Source organism: Rhinolophus sinicus, linkage group LG02 (assembly GCF_036562045.2).
Source record: "Rhinolophus sinicus isolate RSC01 linkage group LG02, ASM3656204v1, whole genome shotgun sequence".
NCBI lineage: Eukaryota > Metazoa > Chordata > Mammalia > Chiroptera > Rhinolophidae > Rhinolophus > Rhinolophus sinicus.
Window position 1 is genome coordinate 197,851,088 of NC_133752.1, and position 14,761 is coordinate 197,865,848.

The following is a 14,761-nucleotide window of genomic DNA, read 5'->3' on the forward strand; positions in this document are numbered from 1 at the left end:
CGGTCCCGGCGCCCGGTGCGTGTGCGGCCCTTGCCCCCGCCCCGCTGCCCTAGGCGCAGGCGCGGGGCGGGGCTTTGTGGCTGACTTCCGCCTCCGCTGTGTCCGCCGGCTCCCGGGGGTTTGGGGGCTGCAACACCTGGGGAGGACCTAGGCCCGTGCGACCGGAGCTCGCCGACTTGGCCTGCTTTCTGGCAGCTCCAAGGTTCTCGGCTTCTTTCTGGGGTTTCCACCCGGCTCTGCAGAGTCGCGGCTGCTGCCGCGCGGCCCGCACATAACCTGACTGCACGGAGCTTGACACCCATCGTCGTCACTCTTGGTCTCGCGCTTCACGCTCTTCGGACTGAAATACTCAGGTTTTGTTTAGTTCGCTCGCTTGGTACCTGCCGCCCAGTAGGACAGGAGCCCCCTGCATCTGGGCTGCAGACGAGCGACTGTGCCCCTGAGGCATCAGACAAGGTGGGTTCCGCGCAGCCCTTTGGTTTCCTGGGACCTTTATAAGGCTGTGTGCACGTGGGGTGATGTATCACTGTGCTCCGCCAAAGCCCTGACGTGGGGCTGCGACGCCGTCGTGATCTGGGCCCCGCCGTCCTTCGACCTCCCAGGCCTTGCCCGGGTGCACACGGCTGGCACAGTTTCTCCTGCCGCCCAAACTCCCCCTCCCCGAGTCTCTGACAGGCTGTCCCTCGACCTGCAGTGGCCGCCACACCCACCTCGCTCCTGGCCTCCACTGTGTGTACCTGAGTCACCGTTCTGTGTGGCTGGGGGGCCTATTCGAGCCTGCAGGCCTGGCATCTCAGACTTTTTCCTTCTTGGGGAATTGAGAAATAAGGACTATACAAGGCATTTTAGTAATGCTAGGAACAAACTGCTCTTGGATCTGACCTGAGCAAGAGGGGCCCCTGCCCGGGCCCAGAAATTAGCAAGCACTTTGTTTCGTTACTAGAGAATACGCCCGCAGCTGTGCTTATGGCAATGACATTTTCTGGATCAATTCAAAGCATAGAGGAGTGAAAATACTCTATGATACTCTAATGGTGGATAGATGTCATTATATATTTATCCAAACCCGTAGGATGTACGCGATCAAGAGTGAACCCTAGTATAAACTATGGACTCAGCGATGTTGACATGTCACTGTAGGTTCATTAGTTGTAACTAATGTCCCAATCTGCTGGGGATGTTGATGGTGGGGGAGTTTGTGGGGGCGGGGGGAGGAGAGATATGGGAAATCTTATCTTCCCCTTAATTTTGATGTGGACCTAAAACTGCTCTTAAAAAAAACAACAAAAAACTGAAATGACAGTCAAATACAACGTGGGGAACTTAGAACTAGGAAACAGAAGCATTTGCTGGAGTCTGAAGATTCTTGTACAAATAATCCTGAAACTAATTTCTGTAGAGACTATTTTCTGGCCTTTGTGGATCAAAGCATAGTCTCTACTAAAGAGAGATTGGAACAAAGTGAGCAACCTACTGCAGTTTTCAGGTTTTTTTTTCTAATATCCTAACACTAAAAAATGTGAAAAGAGAAAAACTTAATACTGTATGGATCTAAATATGTTGTAAGAAATGGTGATAATAGTGAAATAACGTTTATATCATGACATGGAAATATCTTGTAATATTTTGTGCAATAACGATAATTTGTCACGTGTACCCTCCTTACAATATTTAAACATGATATCAGTATTCCTGGTTCAATTCTAAATCTAAAGCTTTGAGACTTTTATTGACAGTTCCAGTTGCCGTTCCCTCAGCAGAGTGAAGTTTCCCCCAGCTGAAATAATTAAAAACTATTTACAAACTACAATAACTCAAGCACTGTTGTCAATACCACACAATTATGTGAAAGTCTTCATTATTATCAACACGATGACTTCTGAAATGAAGGCAAGAAAAGGAAATCTTACGGAATACAGACATAATAGTTCATGGGTTACATATATCTTTTTACCCACCCAAGCAGTGGCCCATTAACAGAATACCCAGAGGTACACCATAATTCAGTTATGTTTTTGCCAATTTCCAGCTACGTGAAAACCGTAGCTTTACATATAATTTTTTTTATTTTGTCCTTATGAAAGTGTATTTGTCAAGTAGGTGGATAGAAGATTTTATGTATAGTTTGTAAGCTTGTTTTATAACCTTTAAATATTTACACGTAGAGATATTTTCATCCTGCACTGGGCTCCCACAATGTTAGGGGTGGACTTGCTGGGGAAAAGAATTGCCTATATGTTGTGGCAATATTTAACAAAATGTTGCATAAATAGGGTCTTAAGAGAATTGCTTATAAGCTTTTTAAAAATTGCATTACTAAATGAGTATTGTACATCGTGTATTTAAGTGAAGACTGAGAAAGGAAATCTGGAAATCGAGAAATAGGAATTGAGTGCAGATTAGAATTTAAAGCAAAGTATTGCTAATAGCAACAAAAGGGGGGCACAGTGGAAGATTAATTCCTTATGCACCTCATCTCACAGGTAAGTGCCATCCTGTTCATCCCTTTCTCCATTTCTGCCAGAAAAATGAACGTCCAGAGGCTTGCATTTTGCTTTCAGTGCTAATGAAATTCCAGAAGAAGGCCTTCTTTTTTAAAGTAAACTCTTCAAAGTATAACATACATACAGAAAAGTACATACTTCTTAAGTGTACAGCAGGATGAATTTTCACAGTGTGGCCAGCACCCAGATAACGTCCTCCAGAACACAGGCCCCTGGAGGTTTTTTCTGATCAAGGGAAGTTGGCCTCCGTGGAGTGGTGGGGGGAGGCTGCATTTAGAGGCTTGCAAGTAAGTCCTCACTTAATGGAGTCATGGGTTCTTGGAAACTGCGAGTAAGGGAAAATATATATAAGGAACCCATGTGACCAGAGGCTAATGAATATAAACAGAAGTTAAGCTCCTATGGCATATTTCTGATCACAAGAATATCACCAAACTTCTAACTAAAGACCCAAAATGCTTATATGAAACACTAAAGTAAATGTGAGCTATAGATACATTTAAGAAAGACGAATAAAAACAAAGATCGTTATTTTCCAACCCGCTGCTTCTAGTTCAGGGTTGCCGGTGGCTGGAGCCTCCGGCAGCTCAGGGCCCAGGTGGGCACCCATCTTGGACAGAACAGCCATCGCAGGACACGATCACACACCCACACTCTGACTGGGACAATTTAGAGTTTATTTCTCATGCACATCTTTGGGACGTGGGGGGAAACCAGAGTCCCTGGAGAAAACCCACGCAGACATAGAGAGGACGTGCGCTCCGACAGTGGCCCCACCGGGAATCAGTTTTTTTCTCATCAATGTCATAACAAAATGACATTGAACAAAACAACGTTATTCAAGGACTTGCTGTATTTGTTTCCAGTGGACAAAAAGCCTTCAATGTTGTGTTGTTTTTTAAGTAAATAATAGCATAACATAGAAGCAGACCTTAAAAATGTAAGTCTTCATAATTAAAAGTTTGAGTAGATGGACACATTTCTCCTATTGCTACAGAGACATCTCTTTGCATATAAAACTTGTTCATCTAATCTGAGTTAATAAGGGGCTAAACTGAGAACATTCGTCTTTTTTCCAGTGCAATACAGACGTGAAGGTATTCATAACTGCTGCCAACTTGTTCTGGAATATACCTACCCTAGTCCTGGAAATACGATGAGAAAAAAAGGAGTGTTAAAAGACTCTGATATTATTGCCATATCCTGTGAAAATATCCTTCAAAGAAATTTGAATTTTTATTTGTCTCACTTGTTATTTTGTTTTCCCGATAATGTTATCATTCGCATTTCTCTAAACTATATAAATCCTTGCCATTGCTGTGCCAGGTTAGAAGGCCCCTGCTGCGCTCTTCTTTCCCAGGCTGTGGGAGAAGTCCTGTGATTGCTAAACTTCTCGTTGTAACCACAAGTTGAGAGTCTTGTCTTCTCTGCAGGACCTGCAGCTGCCGTCCTGGTCCTCACTCAGGCCGCCTCCGTCCTGGTACGGGCCCCCCCTTCCTGGACCCCTGAGGCCACTCCGGCAGGGACTGCCCACTTGGGCCCTGCGTTTATGACCCTGTAACTCACTCTCCAGCTGCACAGCTCCCAATCATAAGATGCTATGTTGACGTGGGGCGGGGGCCTCTTCTCGCCCCTGGAGCTGTCTTCCTGGGAAGGGAGGCCAACTAGGGTGACCCTGAGCCTTCCGGGCGCCAGGAGAGGGACAAGTCTTTAGCTGATTGGTCCATTTGGGAAGGAAGTCTGGGCACACCCACCCACAGAGCCATGAGTCAGCCACGCCTGCCACCAGTCTCCAAAATCTCTTGCCCCGCTGCCTGCAGCTGAGGCATAAACTCTCACTCTGGGGTTCAGTGGGCAAGTGCATCTGACAGATGGCAGCTGGCCTCCGTCGGCAAAGAGGAGTCATCTGCCCCCACCTCATGTTTACTCTCTCAACCTGTTCAGAAGTCAGGTTGTAAAGAGGGGCTGACTGCAAATGTGCGCTCCAGTCAGACCAGTGGGCCAATGTGGACAGGGCCACACCTGTGACCTCTGCGCAGGACACTTGGAAAATCCAGATCTGACCTTGTGACCCTAACTGAGGGGCCTTGCGTGGGTCACTAAACCTCTTGTTCTCACCGGGGAGAGAAGACGGTGCTCAGACATCCCCAGGAAGAACCGATGGAAGCTGGCACGTGTGCCTGCCAGGGTCACAGGGACGGTGGTGAGCAACCAACCCCTGGTACAAAGCGGTCAGCGGCTGACTGTGTTGTCCCACTTTTCCAGCCCTGACTTTCAGGACAGGGCCCCACGTGTAGGTGCCCCTCTTGCAGAAATCACGACTCACATTTAATTCTGATACAGCATCCTCACGAATGAAGACACTTCTGAGTAAAAATACAACAGCTGCCAGCCCATGTTTCTCTTAAACAATAAACCACATGTTCTTTATTATTCAATAACAATCCACCAGGCTATAAATAATCAAAAGCCCAAGTCCTGGATGTATGTATTTCCAGATCTAGTATATAGAACATTTACTATCTTCCAGTGTGAACCCACACGCACACATACCTTTTTGTTTTTTAACAACAATTTTGTCTCATGGCCAGAAAATGTTACTACATTTTACATCCTTAACTTGAAGGAGCCTTAGGGAATAGATGGGGAGTGTCACACTTCTGCCCCATTCCCACCCCTATAGTCCCAAACTCTATGGCAAGTCCTGGAACTCCCCACAGGCCCTCAGGCACTGACCCAGCTGGAATGTGGGGGTGGAGAAGGGGGTCGAGGAAGCTCTGATCCGCGAAAGGAAGCCCCAGCGAGGTGTGCTGGGGGCTCTGTAGCTCCCTCCCCCAAACCTGGGTCTCCAACCTGTAAACTGCTGAGGGCTTCAAAGACATCTAACTCCCTCTAAAGGAGCTCGTCCCAGAACTCACCTGCTGTCACCTCCTCTCTCCCCAGGTCACGTGCCCAAGTGTAGAGGCCAAGAGGGTATATTTCCAAATGTAGGGGTGTGCCTTATGAATGATGTGGTAGAAAGCATGACTGAGACACCAAACATTTCTTAATTCCACAAACTGAGCATTTCAGGGAGACCCTTGTCTGTGGCCCTGGAAACCATCATGGATCACACAACGAGATAAACCATTTTCCTCCCGTTAATGCTTCTGGTCTTCAGCCCCAGATAGCGGCGGCTATTCTTCTCTGGCTGCCCGTACAGCATGTCCACAAAGAACTCGGGTTCGTCTTTGGCCTTGGATTGGAAGGACAGAAAGCCAAACACAGTTCTGAGCTTGCCGTACAGATAGGCCACTGCTTCCACTTCGTCTGAAGGGTCCTCATACACGGGCTGCTTCATGTCCTTACAGGCCGACAAAATCACTGCCTGAAACAAGTTGATCAATACGCAGATCATCACCAGCATAAATGATGACAGGAACAGGACCCCAATGACCTTGTTATGGAAAAATTCAGTGTTCTGAAAGGCTGACACGCAGTAGGAGAAGATTGTCTGAGTGGCATGGCTCAAGTTACTGTAGTTCCACTCGTGCTGACCGAATACCAGGTAGCCGAAAGCCATGTACATGAAGAAATACACGGACACAACGAGTGCCATGTGGCAGATGGCAGGCAGGGCGGTCTGGATGGCCCTCTGAGCCAGGCGCACATCATAGAGGAATCTGGAATACCAGAGGGTCTTCAAAAGTGTCAGAAAGAGCAGGAAACCCAAAATGATCCTCATGCTGTGATCCACTCCAGAAACTGTGTGAAAGGGAATGAAATCCACAGAGTTAGACGAGTAAAACCGAATTATGCCGGTGGCCAAGAAGTGTTTCCTGACAAAGAGCACAATTAGCACAGCAAACGTGCACTTCAGAGCGAAGTTGAGCAAATTGTACATGCTTCTCACGTAGGAGGCCCTCTCTTGCATGATGGTGTAGCCCTCATCGACGATGTAGGCCCAAAAAAAAATGAGGATGGCCACGTACAGGTAGACTTCTGCTGACGTTTTCCTGTTGAAATCAGCAAGTGAGAAAGAGTGCACAGATACGCTCGTGTGCACGACTCCTAACTGCGAAACCTCAAACATGACCGAAATGCTGCAGAACAGATTTACATCTGGATTAAAAGTTGTTAGATCCAGAATCACAGCCCATGTCTTCTCATCCAGCCAGTTGCTGCTTTGTAGTTCTTTGAGCCTCCATGTGGAATTAGATTCCTGCTGATCTGGAAAAAAATGGAAAGCATACCCACCTGACCCATAGGTGTGTAGAAGTCCATGGGAATAATATACCCATCTCTTTTCTGGAGGCTTATAAGTAAACCCTTTGGTATTCTTGTCGGTCACCTGCTTATCAACTTTATTCCAAAAGCTAGTGTAGCTTTTTGTGTCTTCTCGGTCGGTGTCATATTTGGGATGACAGTGAATTTCTCCTTTGATGCTATTTAGCGCAAAGCTTTTGGCAGGCAGACATGCTTTCTCACCAGGCTTTGCCCTTACTTGCCTCATCAGAGGAAGGCCGAGGATTTTGGACGAGCTGTCGGGAAGAAACGTTGGATTCAGGGAGTTGTGGAGCAAAGGCAACAGCACGCCATTGAGCCACCCGTAGATGTCCTCCAGCTTGGTCACCGTAGCAAGATCCACAGAGAACTGATCGCGAATGAACTGATTATAGTGGAAGCTGTCTGTGTGGCATAGCAGAGGGACAAGTGTCACCAGAAGGGCTAGAAAGATCAAGTGAGTTAGAATGTAACTCAGGAACAGGACGGCTCTTCTCTTGATCCTCTTCTTTCTTTTGAATATTCTGATTTCGTCTTCTGTGAGGGGCTGGTACATCCTGGTGCCTCGGATATAGGTGATGTACTTATGTCGCTTGAGCATCTCCTCTGGATGCAGCTGTGTGTTCTGCAGCATGACCTCGGTGTAACGATGCCTGCTCCCCCACGAGAGGTTTTTACAGTACTTGAGCTTTCCCGCCCTGATGCTTGACACAAGCATAATTTTAGAGGGCTGCACCAGAAAAACGGACTGACAGAACGAACAAAACGATGCAAAGAGCCATTCTACTGACGTTTCATAGCCATAAGTTAGTCCGTAAAATACAATAAAGAATGAGGATATACCAGAAGTGGTAAAAACCAAGAACCAGGCTACATAAACACACCACCAAGGCAGAACAACCCTGGGCTTGGTGAGGGGCTCAGAAGGGGGCTCTGCAGAATAAACACCTTGGTTGTCTGTCACATTTTCATTGTTGGCATTTGTATTAATATTTGTCCTGGGGGTGTGTGAGACCTTGCTTTTGGCTTTCTTATCCTGGCGCCCTTTCTTCAAGTTCGCCTTAACAGGAGACTTATGGAGTCCAGGACTTTTCCTAGAAGGAAGCCCTTCAGCCTCTCCTGAGGGGGCCTCCTCAGTCTCGTGAGCATGCCACTTCTCCAAGCGTTCCTCCCAGTGTCCACTCGCCGCCAAAACCCAGGGCTGCTTCTGAGGGGACACCTCTTCTAGAGTCGCCAGAGGTTTCCTCTGGGAATAGATGAACAACGAAGTGATCATTACTTGCACAGGAATCGTGATTAAGACACTTTGCAATCCTATCGTCATCGATCTGATATATCGGCTCCCTTCTGACGCAGTTTCTTTTTGTTTACTTAGATTAAAGAACATAATATTACACACGAGGGAGGACAGCAACATTGCTAAACAACAAGACAGTCTCTGGAGCCTATTGAACGGTTTGTCAACGACGCCAGCAAACACAGAGAACCACATGTGCTTTGTCCCCAGCTCATCCGTCATATGTATAAGGAAGAAGTCCTCTCTCTTGAGAGGCTTGTCTGGGTCAGTCACATGAAACGTCCTGTCCAAAGAGGTGTCAACAGAAAGCCACTTCCGACACATGAACAGCCAGATGTGTCTGCTAAACAGATTTTCCACTTTGATTCTACTTAGATACCAGCTGGGGGCTCTGCCCTGGTTGTTGTGCCACACGCGAATGGAATGAATGTCCCCCAAGTCACTTTTTGTTGTTAGGAGGAAAGTGTGGATGCTTCCTCGGTAGAGAGTTACAAAGTCTGGGTAGCTTAAACAGTGTACATCGCTAGTGCTTTCTGTCCCTCTAAGTTGGACAAAGACACTGGCCCTGGTCCCAGCCCCACAACGGCTTCCTGTAAAAATAGTGACTAGGTAACATATGTTATCATAAGGATCGTTATCAGGCAGAACTATGACATGTTCCCGAAGGTACTGGTCGGTTTCATCCCTGTGCAAGGCCCAGAAAGCTAGGACTATGTACATGAGCATGAGGAAGAGGACAGTGAAGACAGTCACAGGGTTTTGGGTAATGTTCTTGATGACCTCTAACCGCAGATCTACAGGATTAGGGGCCACAATCACCTTGGCCGTCAAATAGCGGGCGTGCAGGCGAATGTTGGCTAATCCCATTGCATTCAGCTGCCGCCTGACCCTCCCTGCGTGCTTACAGATACAGTGCACTCTGTCCCAGGTGGTCTTGTCTCCAAGGACACAGGTATCTTCTCTCCAGTCACTCTGGATCCCATACATTTCCAAGCATTGAACGCTGAAAACAGCAATTCTCACTAGCTTGTCACTGAGCTTCATGACAAAACGAGGAGCCTGCAGAACCACGGTGACGGCGTACTCAGATGAGTGGCTTCGCTGAGCTATGACTTGCAGGAGGGACAGCGGAAGGCACAGCACGCGGGCCACCTTAACTGTACAGGCTGCATCAAACAGGCCACTCTGGTTGGCAATTGGAGGGATGTCATGGGGCACGAGGAAGGTGGCAACCAACGCACTGGGGCTGATCTGACTGCCAGTGTACACCAAGGCCGTGAACAGCACGGTCACTTCCGTCACAATGTGAACCAACACCTCCTTCCCTGCTCCGCTGTCCACTTCAAAGCGAAACGCCCCTGTTGTCTTTCTCAAGGACTCAGCAACATTATTAGGTTCATTGTCAGGCCCCACTGTGAGATTAAAAGCTGCAAAGCTCAGGTTTTTTCTGCGGAGGTACACTTCCGCTACATCAGGTGTGATCTCTATCACATCTCCTTTAGCTGTGGTTCCTGTCATTCTGAATCCAACCACATCTGCTGAAATGTTTTCCTGATAATTTAACCAAGGAAAGGGGTCACCTGCAAACTCACAAAACATCATAGAAATTGGAGCATTTTCAGACAAAGCAGGGACACTGCTCACATTTAGTACTGGATGAAAACAATTTAGACAGTGTTTCTCATTGCCTAAGATGCTGTTAACAACCCACTTTTCCGTTTTCTTGACATACATGTTAAAGCTCGAAGACCTCATTACAGTGGTTTCATTCCCCGGCACTTTACCAGTCAATATAGGGTCTGCTAGAGATTCTAATACATAGAAAGGGGCATCAACAACTTCGTGACGAGCAATCATCTGAAAGATATTGGATAAACTTGTTAATATTCCAGTGCTCACGATTTCTATTTGTTCAGAGCGCAAGTGTTTATCTTTTTGCCGATGCTGTTGTAGGGCTTGATTTGCTTGCCAAATCCTCAGGGTGGCAAGATTCTGAGCAACTCGAGTGAATTCAGAGACTCTCTGGGTTAATTCAGCAATAGCCATGGCTACCTGGCTAATTTCCACCAAATTGCTTACAGGGAGAATGAAAGACTGATTGACGAGGTGTTCGCGCAGCATGGATTTGTCCTCTTGCAGAGCTGATTCGGGTTTTATGCTATTCAAAACGGAGGCTGCTATGTACATTAAGTAGCCCGCAGGTAAAAAATCCTGCTTTTGAAGCAAAGTGGATATCTCTGAGTTCGGTCCTATGGTGAAATTGAATAACTGATGCAGCACAGTCTTTGATGAGTTTTTGTCAGTAGGAGCTTGTACAGTGGCGTACAAAGTCACCTGAGAGAAAGCTCCTAGAGAGTCATACACCTGGACATAGATCTTCACAGCGTAATGATTGACCAGCGCACCGACAGGGAGAAAGGAAGGGGGTGATACGGGCCCATTGCCCATATACAGGGTGGACCCCAATGTGTTCTCTTTTAAAGAACTGATTTCACCAAAACCATGCAAATTAGAAACTATCATTCTATATGTAAGAGGGGTGTTCAGATCCTTAAAATTACTGCACTGGATAACAAACTTAGTAAAAAATGCAATTCCGTTAGCTGGATTAATTTTGCATTCTCCGATTTCAGGGACATGGTTAACAATAAAGGGATGCCTGAGAACCAAGTTCACTCCACTCCAAGTTGCTAGAGCTACAGAAATCCAAAACTTAGCTTCAAAAAATTGCCTAAAAGCAAACGCTTTTATAGATAAGTAATCACTATTCCTCCCTGTTGCAGTTTGCCCCATCCAATCAAATCCCATCTCATTCCCCGAAGGCGACAGAATCGACCACTTATAGACATCATGGCTTATGGCACAATTTGTGCAATTAAGAAACAAAGAAAATCTATCGGATATAACCAAAATTGTATCACAATTTTCAATACATGAAATATGTGCTCTAGGTGTTGGTCCTTGGAGCACTTGTACCCTTTTATCAGCAAATGCTGTTCTGCCACTCTTTTGTATCACCATTCTGAAAAAATACTCATGGTTGCCTTTAAGTGTTTCTGGCAAAAGTGTGAGGGCCGGGCCCGAGGCCCATGTCCACTTGAGATCAGCCTGTGCTGGAAGACAAACATCCTTGCTCATCACTGTTATTTTATCTCCCTCATAGTTTCTTGGATTTGTGGTACAGTACCAAAGAAAATGGAGTCCCTCTAAAGGGTTGTCTGCATCTGGATCAGAGGACATCGATCCATTCAGAACCAGCCCATCTGTGAAATTAATTGTTATGTTGGGATCCCCAAGAATAACCGCCTTCAGGGGACTTCTAACAATAGCGACATAGATGTGATCGGAGGCTTTCACCACATTCGGTTTTAGAGTCGCCGTGGCCACCACCACTAAGAGTCTGAACACATACACCCCCCAAGATAAAGACTCCTTGGGGATGTGCACAACTGTTGGATCACTCGGGAACTGGAGTTGTGTGACACTCAAAGGTTTAGTCCAGTCCGGCACATCAGATACTGAAGGCACAGAAAAGACATTCCAACGATGAACAGAGGTCTTGGGGAATGGGCAGTCATACTCGACGGTGGCATTGAGGGAAGCTTCCATCTTCCTGGTCAACACCAGGGGAGACCCGTCTTTGTCCCTGTTGATCTTTACCTTTGTGATAACACAAACATCCTGTGTTGATAACTGACAGGACACTGAAGACGCCGTGACTTGGGAACTGTCCGCGTTGACAGCTTCTAAAACAACAGGCGTGGGCCCATCTGTAGGACACTTGGTTTGTGCCACGTAGCCCCAGTGGGGTTGAGGGCCGCTGGGCACAACGGAGCGGGGCAACATGTGGACAGCGGAGGAGGCTTCCCGGGGCCTGGCCAGCCCGAGGTGAAAGGTCCATTCCAGAGGCCCAAGCGAGCGCTGCAGGGGGGTGAACCACTGTAGGGAGAGCTGGCCTCGCGGCGCTGAGAGGTGCAGGTCCACGTGGCTGGGCTCCGCGCGGCGGGCACGGCGGGAGCGTTGGGCGCCGAGCAGTACACGCACGTGGAGGCAGTGCTGGCGCGGCCCGCGGGAGGAGCAGAGGCCACGGCCACCGCTCAGCACCACGCCGCCTCCCGGGAACGCGCGGGGCCACAGGCTGAGGCGGACGCAGCCGCGGAGCAGCCCCAGACCCGGGGCGCCCCTTACCGAGCGCGGTGTGGCCGCCAAGCCCGGCGCCGAGACGCAGACCCGGGCCTTGGACGGGGGTCCGTGGGTTGCGGCGGGCGCCCCCGGGACCGGGACGGTGGCCGGGGCCTCGCGAGGAGCGAGGGGCGGAGGGAAGCGGCTGCAGCCCCAGTCTAGGCCCAGGCCCAGGCCCAGGAGAAGGAGCGCGGGCCCTGGCCCCATGGAGCCTGCCTGGGGAAAGCTGGGAGGCGCCGCCGAGTCCGCAGGGGTGGGCCAACGGCCGAGGGGGCGCGGGCCACGGGGGTCATGGGGCAGCAGGGTCACGGGGTGGCGTGGTTGCTGAGGTTCCCCGAGCAGTGAGTTGGGCCCAGGCTGCGGGCGCCTGGACCCCTTCCCACGCCTGTGTTGACTTCACATCAGGGCCTGCTTGTGGGATTAATTCGGCCCAGTTTCCTGACCCACTGGGAAGGCCCCTTAGAAGGAATCCCACTCCCCTGGAAAAATAGGAAACGGTGGCAATCAAGAGGGACTGGAAGCCCCCCGAATGCTCAGGGAGGTCTGACTTTGGGTTTCTTACTTTCCTTTTCTTTTTCTGCTTTCTTAAGGTGAAACCCTGAGTCATGGATTTTAAATTTTTCTTCTTTTGTAAAGAAGCATCTACCGTGTTTCCCCAAAAATAAGACCTAGCTGGACAATCAGCTCTAAAGCGTCTTTTGGAGCAAAAATTAATACGAGACCCGGTCTTATTTTACTGTAATTTAAGACCAGCTCTTATATAATATAATGTAAGACCGGGTCTCATATTAATTTTTGCTCCTAAAGACTCATTAGAGCTGATTGTCTGGCTAGGTCTTATTTTCAGGGAAACACAGTAATGTAACTTTCCCGCCAAACACCACTTAACTGCAGCCAGCATCTTTGTTGTATTTTTATCATTCAATTAAAAGTATTTTTAATTTCCCCTATTTGGGTTTTGACCTGTGAATTAAAAGTGTGTTCTTTAATTTCCAGACATTTGGAGTTTCCATGAAAATCTTATGGTTACTGATTTCTAATTTAATTCTGTAGTGGTTAGAGGATATATTTATTCTGTGTGATTTCTATCCCTTTAAATTCATGGAGACTTGTTTGAAAGCCCATGGTCTGGTCTGTCTGGCTGTATGTTCCACGTGCACTTAAAAATGTGTATTCCACTGTTTGGGGGTAGCGTTCCATAAATGTCAATTAGATCAAGCTGGCTGTAGTTTTTCTTATCTTTTCTGAAATTTTGTCTAGTTATTCTATCTAATTGCTGAGAGAGGGTATTAATTTCTCCTACAATGACTGTGGAATTATCTTTCATTTTATAATTCTGTCAGTTTTGGCTTTGTGTATTTTGGGGCTCTATTTGTTAGGTGCATACACATTTGTGGTTATGTCTTCTTGACGAATTGCTCCTTTTATCATTATGAAATGTCTCTGTTTATCTCTGATAATAATCTTTGTTTTGAGGTCTATTTTACCTGACATTAAAGTAGCCACACTATATGTCAATTATGTCTCAATAAAACTAGGGGGACAATTAAATAAAATAGCCACACTAGCCTTCTTCTCCTTACTGTCTCTATGTCATATCTTTTTTTTCATTAGTTTACTTTCAACTTACTTATGTCTTCATATTTAAAATGGTCTTTTGTAGGCAATATTTAATAGGGTTTTATTTTTTTTATCCTGGGTGCGAAGTGGCATTTCCTTGTGGTTTTGATTTGCATTTCCTTGATGACTAAAGATGTTGAGCATCTTTTTAAGTGTCTATTGGCCATTTGTATATTTTAGTCAGAGAAATGTTTAATCACATCTTTTGCTCAAGTTTGAACTGGGCTGTTTGTCATTTGCTGTTGAGTTGTAAGAAGTCTTTATGTATTCTGAATCCTAGACTCTTATCCAATATATGATTTGCAAATATTTCTCCCATTCCAGTTTGTCGTTTCGCTTTCTTGATAATGTCCTTTGATGCAGAAAAGTTGTTAATTTTTATGAAATCCAGTTTTTCATTTTCTTTGGTTGCTTGTCCTTTTGGTGTCATTGCTGAAAAAATAACTATTGCGCAATCCAATATCACAAAGATTTAGACCCAGGGTTTTTTCTAAGAGTTTTATAGTTTCATCTCTTACATAAGACAAGTAATATTTTAATGCAATATTTTTGAAAATCAAAATTAATGCAAAAAATTCATGAACAAAATGTCACCATTTTAAATAAGGACAGGATCTGACCCTGCACTTGAACTACTACTTGGCTCCTGCATCCTTGGGGAAGGTGGGAAGAGGTTAGATTAAATTGGGAGAGAGCAGTGGAGGCTAGAGGTTTGTAGCTGCTGGCAGAGCTCAGGCGGAGAAGCTGATACTGCGGTGATACTACCGCCGCAAGTCCTTGAGAGGGAGAGGGGATGGGACGCGGACACCGGTTGGATAACACAGCAGAGCCAGTCGCATGGGATTTGGCCAAAAATGACCTCTATGAATGTGTGCGTGCAGGCGCGCAGGTTCCA

General features: G+C 46.9%; 1 protein-coding gene and 1 long non-coding RNA gene across 2 annotated transcripts; one reads left to right on the forward strand and one right to left on the reverse strand.

The window, feature by feature from the left end:
* The first annotated feature begins 138 nt into the window (after positions 1–138).
* LOC141570209 (uncharacterized) lies at positions 139–3,743 on the forward strand. The gene is made up of 2 exons (XR_012494194.1): positions 139–456; positions 3,584–3,743. It is a non-coding gene; the product is annotated as an uncharacterized LOC141570209 (long non-coding RNA).
* A 1,870-nt stretch (positions 3,744–5,613) lies between these two features.
* On the reverse strand, positions 5,614–12,453 carry PKDREJ (polycystin family receptor for egg jelly). Its single transcript, XM_019739210.2, has one exon. The coding sequence runs from the start codon at positions 12,451–12,453 to the stop codon at positions 5,614–5,616; it is 6,840 nt and encodes a 2,279-aa protein (XP_019594769.2).
* Between the last annotated feature and the right edge of the window lie 2,308 nt (positions 12,454–14,761).

Coding starts and splice junctions, on each gene's coding strand:
- PKDREJ (XM_019739210.2), bottom strand. CDS start 12,453: ATGGGGCCAGGGCCCGCGCTCCTTCTCCTGGGCCTGGGCCTGGGCCTA.